The sequence below is a fragment of the Mytilus edulis genome, chromosome 7 (assembly GCF_963676685.1).
Source record: "Mytilus edulis chromosome 7, xbMytEdul2.2, whole genome shotgun sequence".
Taxonomy (NCBI): domain Eukaryota; kingdom Metazoa; phylum Mollusca; class Bivalvia; order Mytilida; family Mytilidae; genus Mytilus; species Mytilus edulis.
Window position 1 is genome coordinate 42,397,284 of NC_092350.1, and position 20,810 is coordinate 42,418,093.

General features: G+C 32.5%; 2 protein-coding genes across 3 annotated transcripts in view; one reads left to right on the forward strand and one right to left on the reverse strand.

Annotated features, from left to right (window-relative positions):
• LOC139481488 (phosphatidylserine synthase 2-like) overlaps positions 1-8,544 on the reverse strand; it is a 28,997-nt gene extending 20,453 nt beyond the window's left edge. The window contains exon 1 of one of the 2 annotated variants that reach the window (XR_011654625.1): positions 8,489-8,544. The gene's annotated coding sequence lies outside the window, so the exon portion shown is untranslated. Of the gene's footprint in view, positions 1-205; positions 320-8,488 lie in introns of those variants that run through there. The other variant, XM_071264857.1, reaches the window with a different exon arrangement.
• Positions 8,545-8,675: 131 nt separating this feature from the next.
• Positions 8,676-20,073, forward strand: LOC139481489 (NEDD8-conjugating enzyme Ubc12). The gene is made up of 5 exons (XM_071264858.1): positions 8,676-8,851; positions 13,301-13,395; positions 14,204-14,346; positions 15,840-15,903; positions 18,100-20,073. The coding sequence occupies exons 1-5, from the start codon at positions 8,743-8,745 to the stop codon at positions 18,238-18,240; spliced, it is 552 nt and encodes a 183-aa protein (XP_071120959.1). The 5' UTR covers positions 8,676-8,742; the 3' UTR covers positions 18,241-20,073.
• The last annotated feature ends 737 nt before the right edge of the window (positions 20,074-20,810 follow it).

A 20,810-nucleotide genomic window follows, 5' to 3' on the forward strand; every position in this document is an offset into this window, starting at 1 on the left:
GTTCAAGGAAAGTGATGCAGTAATTGGTATATGATTTCTTTTATTCTATAAATGATAAAACAAAGCACAGTTTTATAACATGTGTTTGACAAGAAGATTGATAGTTATTTTTCAAATTTTTATATTATAACAAGCTTGTCTCACTGGTGTTTGTTAAAATAAAATAAAAATTTAAAATGATTTTTAAAATGTAACCACATCCTACCTTCAAAGGCTATGTACAACATATATACAAGATAGATCTTTATCCTAAATCAAGATCTTTATACAACTTACATGTACAGTATAGAGTAGTTAACTGTACATGTGGATCGGTCTGGGATATACCACTGAACAGTAGATCATACCATTATAGATAGTATATTACATCAGTGTAAAGATAACTCTACTGTTTAGTTTAATTTTACAATGCACTCTAAAATACAATATAAAGTGTAATGAAAAGATGATTTGATAGTTGATGAGATGAAAAGTGGTTGTTCCTATATCATGTATATATAAACATGTCCTTAAACATGATAAATGTATACACAAATAAAATAATATATATGGATAGACATGAAAAAGACACCCAGAGTGCAGGATTTTATCGCTGTGATGAAGACCTATTGATGGCATTTGGACAAATTTTCTGTTTCCATTCTCAATTATACTGATGGATTGTCATGCATTTTTCTTATAAATTTAACATGCATAATTATTACAGTCAGAGATATAACTCTATAAGGTTATTACAGAAAATAACTTGTGTGTGTTGTTACAGCTACTTTCATGAGTTGTCTCCTCTTTATTCCTTAACTTTTTTAAATCTTTAGAATGAAATTCAAAACAGTGTGGCTGTGGCCATTGATTGACACATTAAATGCATCCATTGACTGGGACAATTTGGGTGAACGTTTGTATGTAACGACCACTGTTTACTATGTACTTTTTAAAGACACTTAAACTATGGGGTCACCAAAGGTTCTCGACACCTTAATAAAGTAATTCGAAAAATTAATCAGAAATAACACGATGTTTTGATTTATATCAATTATATAAATCAAAACATAAAGGTTATTCCTGATTAATTTTTCAAATTATTTTATAATTAAAGGCGTTAAGAAACCTTTGGTGACCCAACAGTTTAAATGTCTATCGTAGGTACGTCGTGAACAGTGGTCATTACAGACAAACGTTCACGTAAATTGTCCCAGTCAATGGATGAATTTAATGTGTCAATCAATGGCCACAGCCACACTGTTTTGAATTTCATTCTAATAACATCTGTTTGTTGTTTGAAAAATTATTTCATTTATAATGGGCTCTAAGGAACTCTTGAGACTTTGCTCCTTTATTACTACATAGTTAAAGGTTAATTAAGGTGACTCTATCATCATGATGTCAATTTTGATTCAGAAGTGAAAGGAAAAAGGTGCAGGTTCAATTCTTTGAAGTCCTGGTTTGCAATAAAATAAAATACAATTATATCTTTATTGATTGTTAAGCTGATTTAAGTGATTTATATACATTGATTTAAAAGATAACTGAATTTTGGAATATCTTCACATAAATAATTGGATGAGTAATAGACATCAAAATAATTTATTCTTACAAATGTTTACTAGCAGACATGACAGAATGAATAAAAAACATTAACTGGGAAGTAAGAAATAAATCTGTTTTCTCTGATAAAAATTGGAATCAGTACACAAAATAACTTTTAGTTTTAGTGTACATTAATATTGATACTAGGATGACAAATGTTCAGCACTTACAAATATTGTAACTTTTGATTTATCCATTCTTTCTTGGGGAAACAAGATTTCATTTGTCTTTCCCCATATCCTACCTTCATGGCCTTGTTTACCCAAGCTTCATTCAGCATTAGGAGTACTGATATTTTGTGGAAGATTATTATATAATTAACAAGAGTGCATATCCTGAAATGTCTCGCCTGCTTTACTGAACATGATTGATTTATATTGAAAGTCTTTTTGATAAAGGTTTTACTACAAATATTTCATTTAATATCAATGATTAACAAATGATTAATGTAAATCAGGTCAAGGTCAAGAACACTGCCTGACCAAGTTCCATGTTCACCATACAATAATCCATTCACATAAAATAATACATGTATGTCTTCTTTTTTTTTTTTTTATGTCTATGGCATTTTCCCCCCAGTAGTACACGGTAACCAGTTAAAAAATATTTGTAAAATAAAATGATATTGCCTACCTACCCTTTTTTCCCCCAGCACATTAGTGGAAAAACATGTATTATTTTATTGGGCCCTATGTTCTTTTTTTTAGCCATGTCGGTTGACAGGTGGGTCATTAGATACTTATATTTTTCAATCTAGACACCACAATCATGACAATGATGATTTGGATTAGGATTGGTTCTATTCGGCCAAGTAGTTTCAGAAGAAATGATTTTGTAAGAGTCAACAATGGACTCTGACAGACGACAGACACAAAATGAAGAGAAAAGTTCACTTAGTCCTTTGGGCCATCAGACATGTACAACTTATATTCATTCCAAAGACCAAATATAGTTGACCTATATCATGTATATTGTAGATATATATGAAGAATCAAATATAAGAACCAGTGGCCAATCCAGCATTAAACCTGGCACTTTATGGTTTAGTTATATAAATTCAAATAATTGTCTGATTTATAAAAAGAAGAATCCCAAATAAATTGTAACCAAAAAGAACAAGCAAATGGAAGTTTTAACGACCTTGACTGGCTATACAGCCCTTGCACGATTAGTCCAAAAAGAATACATGTGTATTCCTGTTTATCATGTGTTTATATATGGAGAAACACTGATCCAACTGTATCAATCTTGTAGCTCTCGAGGGTTGTTCTGAATAACAGAGGGATCTACCAGATTCAGATTCTTTATTCAGATAACTAATAGTACATTAGCATGATTAGTGTTCTACATTACAAATCATTTGTTAATATGTAAAGCATCATTTTGAAGTTTTACATGTAATATATATAGTAATACAATTGTAGCCAAGCTGCCATAATCATGATAATTTTTAGATTTGTTTTTTATTTAGAAAAGGAAAAATAACTATTGTGTGAAACTTAAAAATTCTAACCAATAAGATTGGGAAAAGATTGCCTTGTCTGTATGTCTTTCTGTCACTACTCCAGTCATCCAGTGCAACACATTTTTCTCTTGGAATTTTTTATTTATTATATCTACCCCATTCTATATTTTAACAATGAGCACTGATAGGTATAAGTAGTTGTCAAGGTGTAATTTTAGAAGGGAACAAAATTAGAAACAAAAATATTACTCAATTTACTAAAAAAACATTAGATTACTGAACATTCACAGCTCCAGATTTTTTTTTTTGAAGTTGTGAGTCAGATTGAATATTTTAATTTAACTTACATGTATTAGACTTTTTTTTATAAAAACTATTATCTGTCATTTTTTTGGTATCAAGTTAAAGTACTTTAAATATAATATTCAGGGTAGAAAACCAGCATTTTGAGTTGTCTTGAGATAATTCTTGATCTGCAGTAAATTTACTCACTATACATGCTATATTCATGATATTATCAAATTATATTCCATCTCTTTTAATTTCAGTAGTCTCATATAATAAACATAATGAGAAAGTCAAACAATGGATTCTGTAACATTCAAGTCTACTTGCCATATTCATGATATTGGATGAATGTCATTTAACCACAAGGGTATGTAGATTTCAACATCTTGTGTTGTAATTTATCAATTGGTAGATTGTCAAAATTATTTAAAATTATGTTATAATACAATGCCTAAATCTACATGATCAATGTAAATATTTGTATCTTCCTACAATTTCAATTTGTTAACTATTTTGATAAAAAAAAAATTGAATAAACTTGTTTGCCTTTGCTAAAAATCATAACTTTGGTTTTATTGAAGTTAATTTGTAATTTCCATGTCATACAGTAGGAGTTAAGTTTGTCAAGAAAATGTTGTAGACCTTCTTTATTGTCTGATAAAAGTAACAGATCATCTGTAAATACCATCACCAACTTCTTCGTGTAGCATTAAGGATTTGCATGTGTATACAACATGTACAAGCTATGAAGCATCCAGGTATTTTACCTTCATACTGATGCTGCTGCAAGATAGTAATCCCCCTGTCTCTGATTCTGTGGCAATTAAGATTTAGGAGATAACTGTATTGTATTTTAAGCTCCGACTGCATCAATTGGGGATTTGATGGTCGCAAATTAAGTTTACTGGCGACACGTTAGCGGAGACAGTAAACGGGTATTTGCGACCATAAAATCTAAAATTGATGCCGTCGGAGCTTAAAATACAATATTGTTATTTCCATTCTAATGAAACTGACAGAAAACAACGTTAAATCATTTATTTAAAATCTGTCATATGCCGTCTGCGCTTGCGCATACGTCCCATAGCATCAATTGTCAATTGATGCCATGTAAGAAAGTGATGTTATCCAATCAAAATGAAAGTTACAAACGTTGTTGCATTAGAATAATTGATTGATTGGTGGTGTTTTAATGCCATTACAGATCAACAAATCCTTTATGTAACATAAAGGATTTGCATACATGGCATACAAAGTATGAAGCATCCAGGTATTTTACCTTCATACTGATGCTGCTACAAGATAGTAATCCCCCTGTCTCTGATTCTGTGGCAATTAAGATTAATTGATTGATTGGTGGTGTTTTAACGCCATTTCAGATCAACAAATCCTTTATGTAACATGAAGGATTTGCATACATGGCATACAAAGTATGAAGCATCCAGGTATTTTACCTTCATACTGATGCTGCTACAAGATAGTAATCCCCCTGTCTCTGATTCTGTGGCAATTAAGATTAATTGATTGATTGTTGGTATTTTAACACCACTTTTAAGCGCCACTTTCGGACTCATTTGTGGCGTATAGGTGGAGAAAGCTGGAGTGCCTGAAGAAAACCACAGACCATCAAACAGAAAATCGACAATCCTCAATTAATGTTGGAATGATGTTACATGTAATGGTAAATTTTAATACATGATGGTAAAATGTACAATTTCTTTTAAACAATAAAAAATTGACTGATTTCAAGAAATCCAGTTAATTTTTTACCACAAAAATAAGGTAAGACCAAAAAAAAATATATGTCTGTTTAAGGTTACATCATCAAAATAAATAGGGTAGGTAGGTCGGTATTTCCATTTTATTATTTTTTATCATTTTATTTTTTACGCCATGATTTTGAGTTGTGTGGTCCGTCTTAAGGTGGTTTGAGTTGTCCATGGGCTCAGTTAACCTGTATTTTTAATGATTGAATTATTTCCTTTTGTTATTGTATGTATTGGTTGGAGAAAAAAAGGCGGCAAAGTTTTTATTTCATTACACGAGTTGCGAGTTTCCTTAACTTAAAACAGCTGTCATATTCAGAATTTCACGATTGTGAACATTGGGATGTACCAGGCAATTGATTAAATTTATTGGCAATCCTTACTTTGCTTTTGACACAAGTTCTATTAATTTTTCACTTTACGACGGAAATAAAATGGCTTAGGGTCGGTCGGGTAACTGTAAACAGAGTGAATTTTTTTTTTTGCCTAATGTATGTATGTACTCGAGATTCCGCCAATTTAGACGCACCCCTTGATTGACTGCAAGGGTACAGCGGATCCATGTAAATTCCCTAAGGATTAATGGAGATGTGTCCTTTACAATATTATCCCACCACCAGAACAATCCCCACCCAACACCGCCCAAGGGAGCGTGTAGGACACCGGGAAGTCTGTTATTATGGTGAAGGAAGCTGAAGTACTCGAAGAGAACCACCGGGCCACTCAGTGGAAACAGACAAACCAGAGAGATATCAGAAGATTGATCTCCAGGTCAAAGTAGGGGACAACTTTGACCAACCGAGGCCCCCAAAGTACCCATTCTAGTTTAAACTCCGGTGTGGGTACCAGAGATGTGTGTGAGAGGGTGAAAATTACCCTTCTGATGTACTGATATTTTTAGCACCCCGAGTGAGAATTGAACTCGGGACCTTCAGCACTGTAGCCATCGGTCTTAACCACTAGACCACGAACTCACACATGAGATTTTACCAAATCCTTGGTATGTTCGAATTTAGAATACTGCTCTTCAGTTTGGTCACCTCACACCCAAAAACAAAAAAACAACATTGAAAAAGTACAAAGAAGGGCAGCATGCTACGTCACCAACAGGTACCCCAACACCAGTAGTGTAACTTCCATGATTGACCATCTTCAATGGAAGTCATTTGAAACTCGCAGACACATCAAGCGAGTAACTATGCTGTACAAAATCTCACACCATCTCATTGCAGTAGATCCAAACTTTTACCTTTTACCACAGCCAGTCAATAACACCACATTCACTAATTCATTACAATACATGTACCAAACATTTAGCACAAGAACAGATTACTTGAAGTACAGCTTTTTTCCATTCACAGTTGTACTTTAGAACTCACTTCCAGGGGTAGAAATAAGAAAAGACCATTGACTTGCAAGTCAATATGTATATTAACTTGCCCTTGTATCTGTTAACTTGCCCGACTAACGAGCATAGCTCGGCGCACTTACGGCGAGGGGTCTGGGGTAAATGGTGCCAAATCCTGCATTCTAGACCTCTCCTGGCAGATGATTTCAAGTTTCTATACACCCTTTTTTAAACAAAAACTTTTACTTTTACAAAAAAAAGTGACAAAAAAATTTCAGATGTACATGTAGAAACTGACCCAATTGTCAAATTTCCTGTAAAAAATATGCTTCATTCTAAACAATGCAATTATAATTTATTTTACATTTTACAGCAATACTATAAGAGCTTGTTTCTACATTGAATGAATTTGAAACCTTTAATTTTGTAAAGAGAGTCAGCCTGTTGAAGACCTTGTGGTGACCTCTGAATGTTTGCTGCTGTTGTTGTTCCTAGTGAATTAGGTGCATCTGGTCTTTAATACTCTTTATGTAACTAACTGACAAATTCAAATAACAATAGGTAATTGTTCACTGCAGAAATGAGCACATTTAGTATGCTCAGCTATAAAGGTAAAGAATTTAAGATAGAAGTGGATGAGAATATTTTAATTTAATTATGTATGTCTGACTTTTCGTGAGCATGTATATTGTCCTTTTTATAATTTGTACATCCTATTACAAAACTGCCACTACTTCCAAACTGAACGCAAACCTCACATGTCATCCCCTTTTCTGTGTCTTTCAGCCATTTAAATTCATCCAGCCATTTTGTTAAAAATTTACGTTTTCTTTTTCCCTCTTCATATTTTTTTTGTTGCTCAACCCTGTTGACGTTGGATTCTTTAAGTTTTTTTAAAGGGGGGACATAATTTACTAAAAAGTTTTCCATTTGTTTCTTTCTACTTTCATTTTTAAATCAACTCAAAAGTCGTTTGCAAAACGCGTTCTGATTGGATCATTGTATCGACTTCCTTTCACAATTAGTAGCGGAAATCCCCGAGCAGGTGCGACTGAACATTCTAAAACGACGGCGCTCATTGGCTTACGCATAGGAATTGACCAATAGAATTATTCGGGACAAACTACGATGTTTACGATTTTCCTGGCATGCGCATATGAAATAAATAAAGAGGGCGAAAATAGTAATACAATAATACACAGTTGTACATCGTACAAAATTACGTCTGACATAGTTATACAAATATTTTATTGGCACAAATTCATTAACAATAAATGGTTAAGACCTATTGCATATATTATTATATTAATTGACATGATAGAATGAAACGCAAACACAAAATTTCAACTTGCCCGGCGGACAACTATGTGATGAGATTCACTTGCCCGCTGCAGATTTTACTTGCCTCGGGCAAATGGGATAGCGCTTATTTCGAACCCTGCACTTCCACAAAACGTTATCAGTGTTAACTCCCTGGATCAGTTTAAAATACTGATCCAGAGACTGGCAGAGTCAGTATATTTAGATATCCATGAACCTGTTTGTAAATATGTAAATGTGTTAATTTGTTTTGTTTTTGCACAAAATTATTTTTTAATTATTGCATTCATTAGTTATTATATTTTATTAAGTGCATGTCTGTTTACAATTCGCCGACGTATAGTCATCAATGTGCTGATGGATCGTCGTAAATGTAGATGTAGTTTGAAATGTCTAAGGAATCTCGATATTTAGGATATTCTGACATCAATTTGAAGCTAACGGTAGCCAAAAATAACCTTTGACGCTGGAGTGTAGAGTCAATTCCTACCTCAATCAAACTTTACTCACTAAATTATTTACTGTTATAGTGTTACCAGGTTAAAATAACAGAAATTTACATGTTCATAAAACTTGATCGGCTAATCTTTGAAAGGTAAAGATTACTTATTTTAAAACATTGTGGTCTGATTAATTGTTTTATTTAACAAAACATGAATGACATTTGCGTCGTAATTCTCTAGCAAGGAAATAGTAGTAACAAAATAGGTTTACCTTTCGCTGCCAAGGAAGGAATGAAGTTTACCGGAAGTCGGTGTAAAAGTCAAAATTTAGAATATAATTTGTCTTCGGATATTTTTTATTTTTTATTTGACAAATAGGAAAAATGTACGAATTATTTTTAATTTGAAGCCTGTCAGTATTTTTTTTATCTTTCGCCAATAAGATAATCATACGAAATTTTAAGCGGAAGTGCTTTATTACGCACTGGGTACTTTCACAATAAAAAAAAAAAACAGAAGACCAAAATGATTAAGTTGTTTTCACTAAAACAGGCGAAAAAAGACGGTACCGATGGTGGAGAAAAATCAGGAACACAGAAAAAAGCATCAGCTGCACAGTTGAGAATACAGAAAGGTGAAATCAGAAATAGTGTCTGAGAAATTCAACGAATTTATCACATTCCATTGATTTGAGTAATGCCATAAAGAGGGAATTAAAGTCATTTTGTACCCTTAACCTTTCGTACTCCCATTTCTTACCCTGACAGAAACCACTTAGTACCCTGACCATTTTGGTATTTCATGGAATAATATGAGGCAGGCATAACCTGTGAATGGGGACGAAGTCTGTATGTATTATTTTTTTTTTTTACCTCAAACATGTTAATAAAGGAAACTGAAATACCGTAACGTTCCCGATTTCGGTTCTGTGGTTAGGGATTTAGCTGTGACGTTGTTTAAGTTATGACGTCATATTCAATGTAAACAAAAGAAACGCTTCCATCAGGTAACGTTTTTTTCAAATCAAACTGTATTCTGTATTCTGTAGGTGTCGCTGTTGACACTGGATTGTCTCCCTTGTAATTATTTAAATCTCGCGTGTATTAATATTTCACTCTGGTAAACAACTCACTTGTACTTTAAAATACATACTATTAGGTGGCAACTGTGCTTAACATATTTTTTCCAAAAATTAAAAAATATATCTACATTTATTAATTAACATGAAAATTTAAAGGAAAAGAAAGAAAAAAAAAATAAAAAAAATCTAACATTACATTAATCAAACCGGCGCGACTCGCAAATAAAGTCACCCAACAATCGCATTAGTGTTTCATTAGAGACGGAGACATTGTCGTTTTTTTCTATTGACAATAAAAGTTCCAAATCAATATGTAACGATCCTGTGTTGAAGTATATCTCATGTATAAGTTTCTGTCTTGCCTCTTCATAATTTTCACAAAATAGTAAATAATGTTCCACAGTTTCTAATTGACCGCATTCACACTTTGGGTCTATATTTTGATTGATTTTGTTTTGATAATTTTTTAGGTAGTATCCGGATCTTAAATTTCTAATAATTTTTGCTGTTTTGTGATCTGGATAATTAAATGTCGATTTATTGCTGACAGTCTGATGAAAGTTATAATAAAATCTTCCTGTATCACTATTATCCCATCTATGTTGCCACTTTTTATTTACTAAAATTCTTGCTGCTGTTTTAATATCTTGTTTAGTTACTGTAATATGGGCTTCTTTCTGAATTTGATTTGCCTCTTTAGCTGCCTCTTTAGCTAGTTTATCAGCTATTTCATTTCCTCTAACATCTGCATGTCCTGGGGTCCAATCAAAATTAATTCTTATTCCATGGTGTTTTTGGATACATTTAATAAGGGAAATAATTTCATGTGAAGTGGATCTGTTATTTTCAATTTTCCAATTTAATGTTAAGATTCCAATTGCTGTTTGACTGTCCGAAAATATTTTTACTTCTTCAATTAATGTTTTGTTTTCAATTCTGCTTACATAATCTAATACTAATTTAAAATCAATAATAATAAAATCAAACAATTATTAAAAATGAAATTGTATTGAGTTCCAATCTTATATTTTACTAGACTGATACATATAATTTTCTTTTCAAAGTCTCATGCAAACAAGACAGATTTCTGCGCAAAGCGGGGAAAACCGGAACAGGAACTAGATCTGAAAAAAAAAGTTAACGATTTTGAGTTCATTAGTAGAATGAAAAATTCGGGAAATTTTCCCGATTTTTTTTTTTTTTTTTTTTTAATAATTGATTTTTCTACCGTAATTGGGGACTTCGTCCCCATATTAACATTTCTCTAATTTTTGTGCTATTTTGATCGGTGTGAGAAAAATATTTTTCCTCACTAGTGAGATATCCGTTTTCGGTAAATGATAAGTCGAAATGTGATTATGATGTCAAAATGTTTTGTTTTCTTCTGAATTTTTCTATTATGACGTCAGGAAAAAAAGTGACCATGCATGATGACGTTGCATATGAAGACATCTCCAAAACATCAACAAGAATTAAACAGATGTACAAACAAGGTTCAAATGTCCAAGAAATGAGTGACACGTTCAAGAAAGAACTATTCCAAAGCATGGACAAACATATACCAGCCAAAGAATCCGCTCAAAAAACAGCCTTCCCTGGATAACACTCAAAATAAGGAAAATGTTCAAAAAGAAAAGCTGATTATACCAACATTGCAACAAGCTAAAAGAACAAAAAAATGGTCAAATTACAAAAAGAAATCAAAAGCCAAATAAGAAAAGCTGAATGGTCATATATCAACAACACCATACTAAAGGGCCTAGAATCAAACAACACCAAGCCATTCCAGAAATACAACAAATCCAGAAAAAATGACAACATTTGAGCATGTTGAGTAGCCCCATCAAAAAACAAAGGGAAACTCATCAGCGACAGTAAAGGGAAAGCTGAAATACTAATACAGCTATTCAAATCAGTTTTCACAATAGATAAAGCCACAACAATACCAGACACAACAAAGCATATTAAGGAAACCATACCAAACCTCATAATAACAGAAAAGGGACTAGAAAAACTGCTAAAAGATGTCAACCCATCAAAAGCTTCTGTACCGGATGGATTCTCAAACAGAATTTTGAAAGAATGTGCAAGTCAAATTACACCAGAACTGACAGCAATCTTCCAAAAATCTATAGACACTGCAACCCTTCCTCAAGACTGGCTAAACGCAAACATACATGTATCATGCGTTTAAAAAAAAAGGCGATAAACACGCTGCTGAAAATTACAGACCTGTATCGTTGACATCAGTACCATGTAAGATCCTGGAACATATAATATGCAGGCATATAATGAAACATCTAGAAAAGCATACTGTGTTAACATCTTTAAACCATGGTTTTAGATCAGGTTACTTATGCGAAACCCAAGTACTTCAAACCTATATTGCCATACTAAACTTCTCAAAAGCTTTTGACACAGTACCCCATAAGAAACTGCTATCAAAAATGGCCGCTTATGGAATCCGTGGGCCAATAATTAACTGGTTGAATATGTTTTTGACAAACAGGATAATGAAAGTGGTAGTGGAAGGAGAACAATCAGAAGAAGTAACGGTAGACTCTGGAGTCCCACAAGGCACAGTCCTAGGACCATTGCTATTCCTTTGCCATACAAACGACCTTCCAGACGCCGTCAAATTTCAGTCAGACTTTTCATGTTTTGACATTCCACCAAGCAAAACACCACAATACTCAAATTCATTCTTTGTAAAACCAGTGATCGCGTGGAACCAGCTTGACTACACTGTAGTGTGCACATCAAGCGTAGAGAGCTTTAAATCTGCTCTCATGCCCAATCAATAAATCAGTGGCGCTCTCATACCGTTGTATCAAAGCCAGTATTGGTATCGACAACTTACTCAAACAGATATTGAAGAACACAAGTTACTGAAAATCTTTCAAAAAGAAGGATACAAATCACCAGAGAAACAGATTCCGACACAATAACTTGTGTATTACGATATTTCTCTACTTTCAACAGTTAAATTTTAATTATATGAAAAGTTCGGCAAGCCTTGCGCTTTAAATAATAAAATTAAACTGTCTCGAGTGGAGAAATATCATAATACACTTGCTGCAGTGTAGGAATCTATATTCATACCATAGTACATGTACCTCATGGAAAATTTATATGAACCAAATGAAAGTTTATATGTATGCCATTTCATACTTCATAGAAGATAATTGTTGGGTTTGCACAGACAAAGCATTACATGTAGACTAGGGAAACAAGTTAGCCCAGCGTTTACTTGCCCCCACTTCATGTGCATGACATGTTTACTCTGAAATTTCGCCAGACAATGGTAGCGTAAAAAGTAAACCGGTATTTACCTCTGTTTTAATGGGAAAACAGTGTGTCTTCTTATTTTGTAATAAATAAACAGGCGTTTACTTTTGCGTTTACTTCCACATTGAAGTGAAAGAAGTTGTGTCTACTATTTTTCATGTTTACTTTCAAGTGCACGTAAAACTATTCTTGTGAAATATCTATAAAAACAAATTATGAAATCTGAGGTAAATGCCAGTTGATTACTGACTAAAAGAGCACAGAATAAATGCACCACAGAGTTGTTACATTTTTGTATGACAGCAAAGTATACTTCACCTTGTGCTCAGCTAGGTACTGACTGAAATGACTAGTTTTATTACATGGCCAAACTGACCCCATCAGCGTAATGTCTTCAACTCACAGGTTCTCAGCAACACACTTCTGTAACATACATTATGCAGATTGGCAATAGAAAATCGTAAATTTTATATTGAAAAACCTCAATAACAGGTCAGAGCAGCACAATGGAAAGGGCATGGTGCCAATGCAAAATCACTAGAAAAAATGGCATCAGATAAAAAGGCTAGGTGCTGAACCTTGTAAATACATAATGGTCTGGCTGGAACACTGTGGCTTTAATGAATAGAACAACACACTGTTATTAATTAAGAATACTTGATAATTGGCAGATTAGTATGATAGTAAAGCAACAGGTGTATTATTTTTTTTCAGATATTAATGAACTCAATTTACCAAAGACCTGTCAACTAGATTTTCCTGATCAAGATGACTTATTAACCTTTAAACTTACCATTTGTCCAGATGAGGTATGTATTTGTATAAAAGATTGGAATTCATCCTAAATAATTCAGAGCTCCAGATAAGCTGTGTATTTGCATGATTATGCAATACAAATAATAACAAAACCAATGCAATTGCCCATTGCAGGGTTCTAAAACCCAATTAATTCAAAGGAAAACCCCAATTGTATGCCAAAACCATGAGTTCAAAATGACTAGTGTAAAACCATTCAAATGGGAAATCCAACAGTCTAATCTTTATAAAAGATGAGAAACATGTATTACTGTGTTCAAATATTTTACTGTTTTTACATACATATGTACCAGTATATATTCCAATCTTACAGGAAAAGTCCAAATACATGTACTGTAAAAATACTCTATCAAAGGAAGATAGGCAACCAATCATTACCAATACAGGTCACATGCCTGTTATTTATTAGTCTACTATAAATTTAAATGGGAACTTCAACTCAAGAGTACAACAGCCCAAAGTTTATACTTATTGTCTGCTAGTCAACTAAAAAAGGTGTCTTTTTCATACATATTTTTTCAACAGATACAGATGTTAAAGCATGGTTTGTATCACAGTTTTTGGAAGAATATCTGTTAAGCAAAACAAATATATGTTGACAAGGTATGTTCAACTTTAATCTTCATTGACAATGATTGTCAGTTTTCCATTCAAAAGTCAAATGAAGGTCTGAGGTTCTCTCTGAACTTTGGTTACTCGGGCTTCTTCTACCAACAAAATTGACTATCCAGGATAAGGATGATGAGAGTAGCATTTAACACTAGCAAACTAACATTAATGATATATCTTTGTTTGATTTAGGGTTTCTACAGAGGAGGAAGATTTGTATTTAGTTTTAAAGTAGGTCAAGGTTATCCTCATGACCCACCGAAGGTCAAATGTGAAACAATGGTGTATCATCCAAACATAGATTTGGAAGGAAATGTATGCCTCAATATTTTAAGGTAAGGTTAAAACTGTTTGATTTAGATATAAAAGTGTTATCTGACTATGTCAGATTTTAAGTTTTATATAAAATAGAGTACTACAAATTACAATTGTCAAATTTGTGGCTTCAAATTTTAACCTTGGCAGCTTTATAAATAGGGTCAGGATTGAAAAATGTATTCATTATTCTCTTTCATTTTATCGCTATTTTTTGGGTGACCACTTTCCTATTTGATCATGAAATCAATTTAAAGAAATCTTTACAGAAAATTGTTCTGTTGTCCATCAAACATTAAAAACCCAGTCTTTATGATTACATCTTTAAAAAATAATTACTGATCAGACTGTTCTATCTTATATTTTTTGCAGTGCCATTAGTAATTTCAGTTAAATTGTTTCGTTATGTTTTTTAATTAATTTTAAAAGTAAGACTTAATTGTCATTGTTAGATTCTTGACAAAATAAAGTGATGAAAAAGGCATGCTATATAAAATATTTAGTGGCAAACTTAATTGTATGCATAGTATTAAAGTAAATAATATATGCTGTTGGAATATTGAATGAACAAGAATGTGTCCACAGTACACGGATGCCCCACTCGCACTATCATTTTCTATGTTTAAAGGACTGTGAAATTGGACTAAATTCTCTAATTTGGCATTAAAATTAGAATGATCTTATCAAAGGGAACATGTATACTAAGTTTCAAGTTGATTGGACTTCTACTTTATGAAAGTTTATCAAAAACTACCTTGACCAAAAACTTTAACCTGAAATTTGCACTATCATTTTCTATGTTCAGTGAACCGTAAAATTGGGGTCAAAACTCTAATTTGGCATTTAAATTAGAAAGATCATATCATAGGGCACATGTATACTAAGTTTCAAGTTGATTGGACTTCAACTTCATCAAAAACTACCTTGACCAAAAACTTTAACCTGAAGCCAAAAACTTTAACCTGAAATTTGCACTATCATTTTCTATGTTCAGTGAACCGTAAAATTGGGGTCAAAACTCTAATTTGGCATTTAAATTAGAAAGATCATATCATAGGGCACATGTATACTAAGTTTCAAGTTGATTGGACTTCAACTTCATCAAAAACTACCTTGACCAAAAACTTTAACCTGAAGCCAAAAACTTTAACCTGAAATTTGCACTATCATTTTCTATGTTCAGTGAACCGTAAAATTGGGGTCAAAACTCTAATTTGGCATTTAAATTAGAAAGATCATATCATAGGGCACATGTATACTAAGTTTCAAGTTGATTGGACTTCAACTTCATCAAAAACTACCTTGACCAAAAACTTTAACCTGAAGCGGGACAGACGGACGAACGAACGAACAGACGGACGGACGAACGAACGAACGGACGCACAGACCAGAAAACATAATGCCCCTCTACTATCGTAGGTGGGGCATAAAAACAGTTGACCATCAAAGATTGAGAATATTTATAAACAATCAATATACAATATTTGACAGATTTCTGTGTATCTATTTTTAGAGAAGACTGGAAACCTGTGTTAACAATAAATTCTATAGTATATGGATTACAGTATTTATTTTTGGTAAGATTATATGAATTTTATAACATATATATAAATTATCAGCTTTTAGCCAAGTGGTGAAATATTAGTTTTCTATGTCATTATATAATTAGACCAGGTCAGAGTCAGAGTAGCAAGTAATAGACTGAAATTTTTTCAAAATTTTGGTTCCCAGATCATATCTTTTTCAACTATATGGCCAACTTGTATAAAACATGGAAATGCTCCTTGGAAAAAAACTAAACCCCTATTGATTCTTTGGGCAGTAGGTCAAAGGTTCAGGTCAAGGGACCAATAATTTTCTCCCTAGGAACCTTTGTGTTAGTAGTCCAATGTGCTGACGACTACACTATGGCTCTCATATAAAACTTAGTTAATAGATTATGTTTCTTGGAAAGACCTTATTGACTGTCAGTGAAAGTTGAGACAACACAACAATTGATAAAATGGAATCTGGGAAAAAATATCTTGTAAGCATAAGAAATTTTATGAAAATGACAAGTTTCTCTCCTGCTGTCAGTCCTTAATTCTTGCAGTTGATTAAAGGTTTTAAAATGAGATTGTTGATAGTAAACCCACTTTTGAACCAAATACAAATCATGCAAATGATTATAATAAGTTTTCTATTTGTTATCAGTCCTGTTTGCAGATCAGAAAATTATTCTGTTGTATTAAATGAACCAATTTTAAAACATTAATGTCACTTGCCTTCTTTAGTTTCTTTATTATCTTTCTTAACAACATAGTAGTCATTCTACTTTCACAATCAGTAAGATGTTGTAAATATTGTTCCTCTGTATGTTGTGACATCATAATGATTTGAGAAAGCCAGCTTATAAAAGGGATTACTTAATACTACAATAATGTACTGTGGATTAATTATTTTTCGTTTGTTACCAATTTTTGGGGATTTTGTAAGGTACAGTTGAACCACGAATTCCAATGTTCAGAAAATTACAAATTTTCCATAGGAAAACCACGAAATTCAATATCCACGAAAATAAATGAATCCACAGTAATATATTTTCCCAATTAGAATTTTGAAACAAGAAGATAATTATTTGATATAATATAATGTATGAACTAAGGAGTCAATCAATATGGTAAAACATTTTTATACGACCGCAAATTATTTTGTTTGGGTCGTATATTGGTATCACGTCGTCTGTGTAGCTTGGGAAGCTTGGGATTGATTTTTGGGTTTATGGTCCCAAAGGTTTAGGAATTAGGGGCCCAAAGGGGCCAAAAACAACATTTATCTAGTTTCAGGACAATAACTTGTGTGTAACTGTATGGATCTCTCTGACATTGTACCACAAGTTTCCATATAACACAGGGAAGGCTGGGAATCAGTTTGGGTTTAATTTTTCCGAATATGTAGGAATTAGGGGCCAAACAAGGGCCAAAAAGAAGCATTTTTCTAGTTTACAGACAATAATATATAACTTGTGCATGGATCTCTATAATTTTTTCAAGAAGGTTCAATACCATTAAAGGAAGGTTAGGATTGATTTTGGTGGTTATGGTCCCAAGAGTGTAGGAGTTAGGGATCAAAAAGGGGGCCCAAAATAATCATTTTTGTAGTTTTCAAACAATAACATGTTTAAGTGTATGAATCTCTCTGAAATTAAACCATAAGTTTCCATACTGTGAAGGGATGGTTAGTATTGACTTCGGGGGGGTAATGGCTCAAAATGTTTCAGAATTAGGGGCAAAAAAGGGGGAAATCTAGGTATTTCTTGTCAATGGACAATTAAGACAATTTGAAAGCAGTGTAAGGGAGGTAATTCTAAAACATTTAACAAACAATGTTAGGTATGTTCCGATTTACCTCCCTGACACTACTTGTATATTATGTATAAAGAAATGTCAGGTTTTGGACTAATTGCAAAAAAAAAGGGGGGTGGTAGTTGTTTTCATTTTTTTTTTGTCAAATTCTAAATTTTTGAAAAGTTAAAAGAAGAAATCTTTAATTGCACAATATTGAGCAATATATTTGTAAGATCTTGGAATTTGTTTTGTGTCAGAAACTCATATTATGTCAAAAAATTGATCGCAATCCAAATACAGAGCTGTATCAAGCTTGAATGTTGTGTCCATACTTGCCCCAACTGTTCTGGGTTCAACTTCTGCAGTTGTATTAAGCTGTGCCCTGAGGAGCACCTGTTTTTTTAAAATTCATACATTATAAAATTAATGATCCATTGTCTTTTCTAGGAACCAAATCCGGAGGACCCGTTAAACAAAGAAGCAGCAGATGTATTACAGAACAACAGACGGTTATTTGAACAGAATGTTTCAAAATCAATGAGGGGAGGCTATATAGGATCTACAATGTTTGACCGATGTTTAAAATGATGACCCTTATAGTTTAGATAAAAAAAAATTGTGACAAACATTTCATACAAGTTGTATAAGAAAATACATCATGCAAGTAATACCACTGCACCATCAAGGCATTTTATTGGATGTGTAGTAAGAGAAGCTCTGATATTATTTGTTATATATGTGTTGTTTGGAAAAGATTGACGTTGGGAGAGGATATTAAGTGGTTAGTCTATCAAATTGTCACTGATCAAATGAATGTTTTAATCAGTGACATTTTGAAAAGAAGAAGCAAAAGTCTTCTTGTCCTTTTCTCTCTCAAGGGATTGTTAAAATAATTTAAAGAATAGTTACACTGTACTAGTAAATCTTTTCTCATATGCTTCCTCTATATTTTATAGGGTTTTGTTTTGCTTCATGATGTATTATATATTTGTGAAAAATCATTCATAAAAACTTTTCAATTCACTGTGAATCATGATCTTTGAATCATGATCTGTGAATCATGATCTGTGAATCATGATCTGTGAATCATGATCTTTGAATAGTTTTTATTGAATAAATAATTAATTAAAGATATGTCTGCGTTAAGTGAATCTTGTTAAACTGCCTGTACACATAAGTTTGATATCATTTTTGTTTGAACAATTTTATCATATAATTGACTAGAAACGTCCTTTCCTCGTCTAGGCATATCTAACGCCACAATATTCATTGGACCATCTGAAACTATTTAAACCCTGAATTCGTTAAATTACTGAATATAACAGTGTTTTTTCCAAATAAAACAACATTTATTGTCTGGACTTCCTATCTGTAAAAATCTGTTGTAACTTGCCATTTCATGTGTTTTTTGCTCATCTTAACAAAATATGAATATTAGTTTTGATAATTTATGCACAATTTAGGACTAGATCTAGAGGAACCAGTATTTAAAAGGAATCAATATTATATAAATTTGCCTCATATTTTATATCATTGTGACACTTATTCAATGTATCAGTATAACTTTTATTTTATTTACCTGTAAGAACATTTAATAGTTACATGTCACAAATAGAATTGTAGCTTCTTATCTTTTATTGTGTTTTTGAAACTTTATCATTGAATACAGTTGTATATCCAAGTTTTATTTTTGAGTTCTAAAAATAATTTCTTATAATATATATATAACGATCAAATAGGGCTTTCAATTGAAATAGTCTTTATCTAGGGGTTTCCATTGATTTTATTTTGTTTTGTGAAAATCTTTCCCTGCATAGTAAAGGGGTCTATTCATCAGTTTGTTGGCAACATTGTTGTGGTAACCACTGAAAAGGGAGAAAACTCTGAAACTCATTACATAGAAGTAAACTGAAGATTTTCTAAAAAGAACGACTCACTTCAGCTTTGAGATACAATACTACAGACACTTCAAATGAAGATTTTCAGCCACTCTTTTATTGTTGCATACAATAAAACATGTGTTTGATTTTTGCATAAACTTTGTGCCTGTAAAAAATATTTCCCCCCATTTTGTGTGTGATGAACTCATGAATTCCTTTTTCTGAAAAGCTCTATTTCTAGCACTTGAACAGCATTAAATTTTCTTGTCTGGGATGTTTTGACAATATTTCATTTTAAATACATAAAAAATCTGTTTGCTTTAAAATTTACTAAATGTACTTAATATTTTAAGAGATTTTCAAACCTTAAATTACTGAAATATCTTTACAGTGTATAAACTGAATTTTTTTTAAAAATAAATGTCAGTAGCTCTTCAAGTATTTGATGACGCTCTGTTAGTATGAATGATCAGGGTGATGTGCTATATTTATATTATTTTGTTCTGTAAAATAATGAGTCAATAAAAATTATTCAACCTCATGTTTTTATTTTTATATGAATGACCTTAAATAGATGTCCTTTATATTTATTTATAATTTTACATATTTATATAAGTCTGAAGTGGAAGTGATTATCATCTTGATATCAACTATACTACACTGTAGGGTAATAGTATACTGACATAAAGAGGTCTCGTTACATAATAGTTCCAATGGAGAATTCGTTAGTTAAAGCTATACATTAATTATATGAATTAGCTGAAATAATTTATGACAATAACTAGAGGCACTCAAGAGCCTGTGTCGCTCACCTGCCTTACTTTGGTTTTGGAAAATCATGTAAAAGTAGCTCACTTGGCACTTCGGGCCAGGTGACCTAAAAACTATATGTAATGCCAACACACATAACTTACAGTTCTTTGTGATGAATCATCATAGAAAAGCTACAGGGCTGAACGGAAAGGTTAGGGATACAGGGATTATATCTTCCAAGTTTTGCACTGTACCCTGCTCTCCTCTGTAAAATCTCATAGGAAGGCTTGGCTTTGAGACATAAATATGTTTGACCTATGATAACTAAATTCATTTTTAGCTCACCTGGCCTGAAGGGCCAAGTGAGCTTTTCTCATCACTGGGCGTCCGGTGTCATCTGTCATCTTGCGTCCATCCTCATTAACTTTTACAAAAATCTTCTCTAAAACTACTGGGTTGAATTTTAAAAATCAAACTCGGCTATAATCATCATTCGGGTATCTAATTTTAAAAATGTGTCCGGTG

What these genes read in the sequence shown, in the direction of transcription:
- LOC139481489 (XM_071264858.1), top strand. Translation starts at nt 8,743, where the DNA reads ATGATTAAGTTGTTTTCACTAAAACAGGCGAAAAAAGACGGTACCGAT. An exon ending in TTACCATTTGTCCAGATGAG is followed by an intron (nt 13,396 to 14,203) that starts GTATGTATTTGT and finishes TGTTTGATTTAG; the next exon opens with GGTTTCTACAGAGGAGGAAG. An exon ending in GTATGCCTCAATATTTTAAG is followed by an intron (nt 14,347 to 15,839) that starts GTAAGGTTAAAA and finishes ATCTATTTTTAG; the next exon opens with AGAAGACTGGAAACCTGTGT.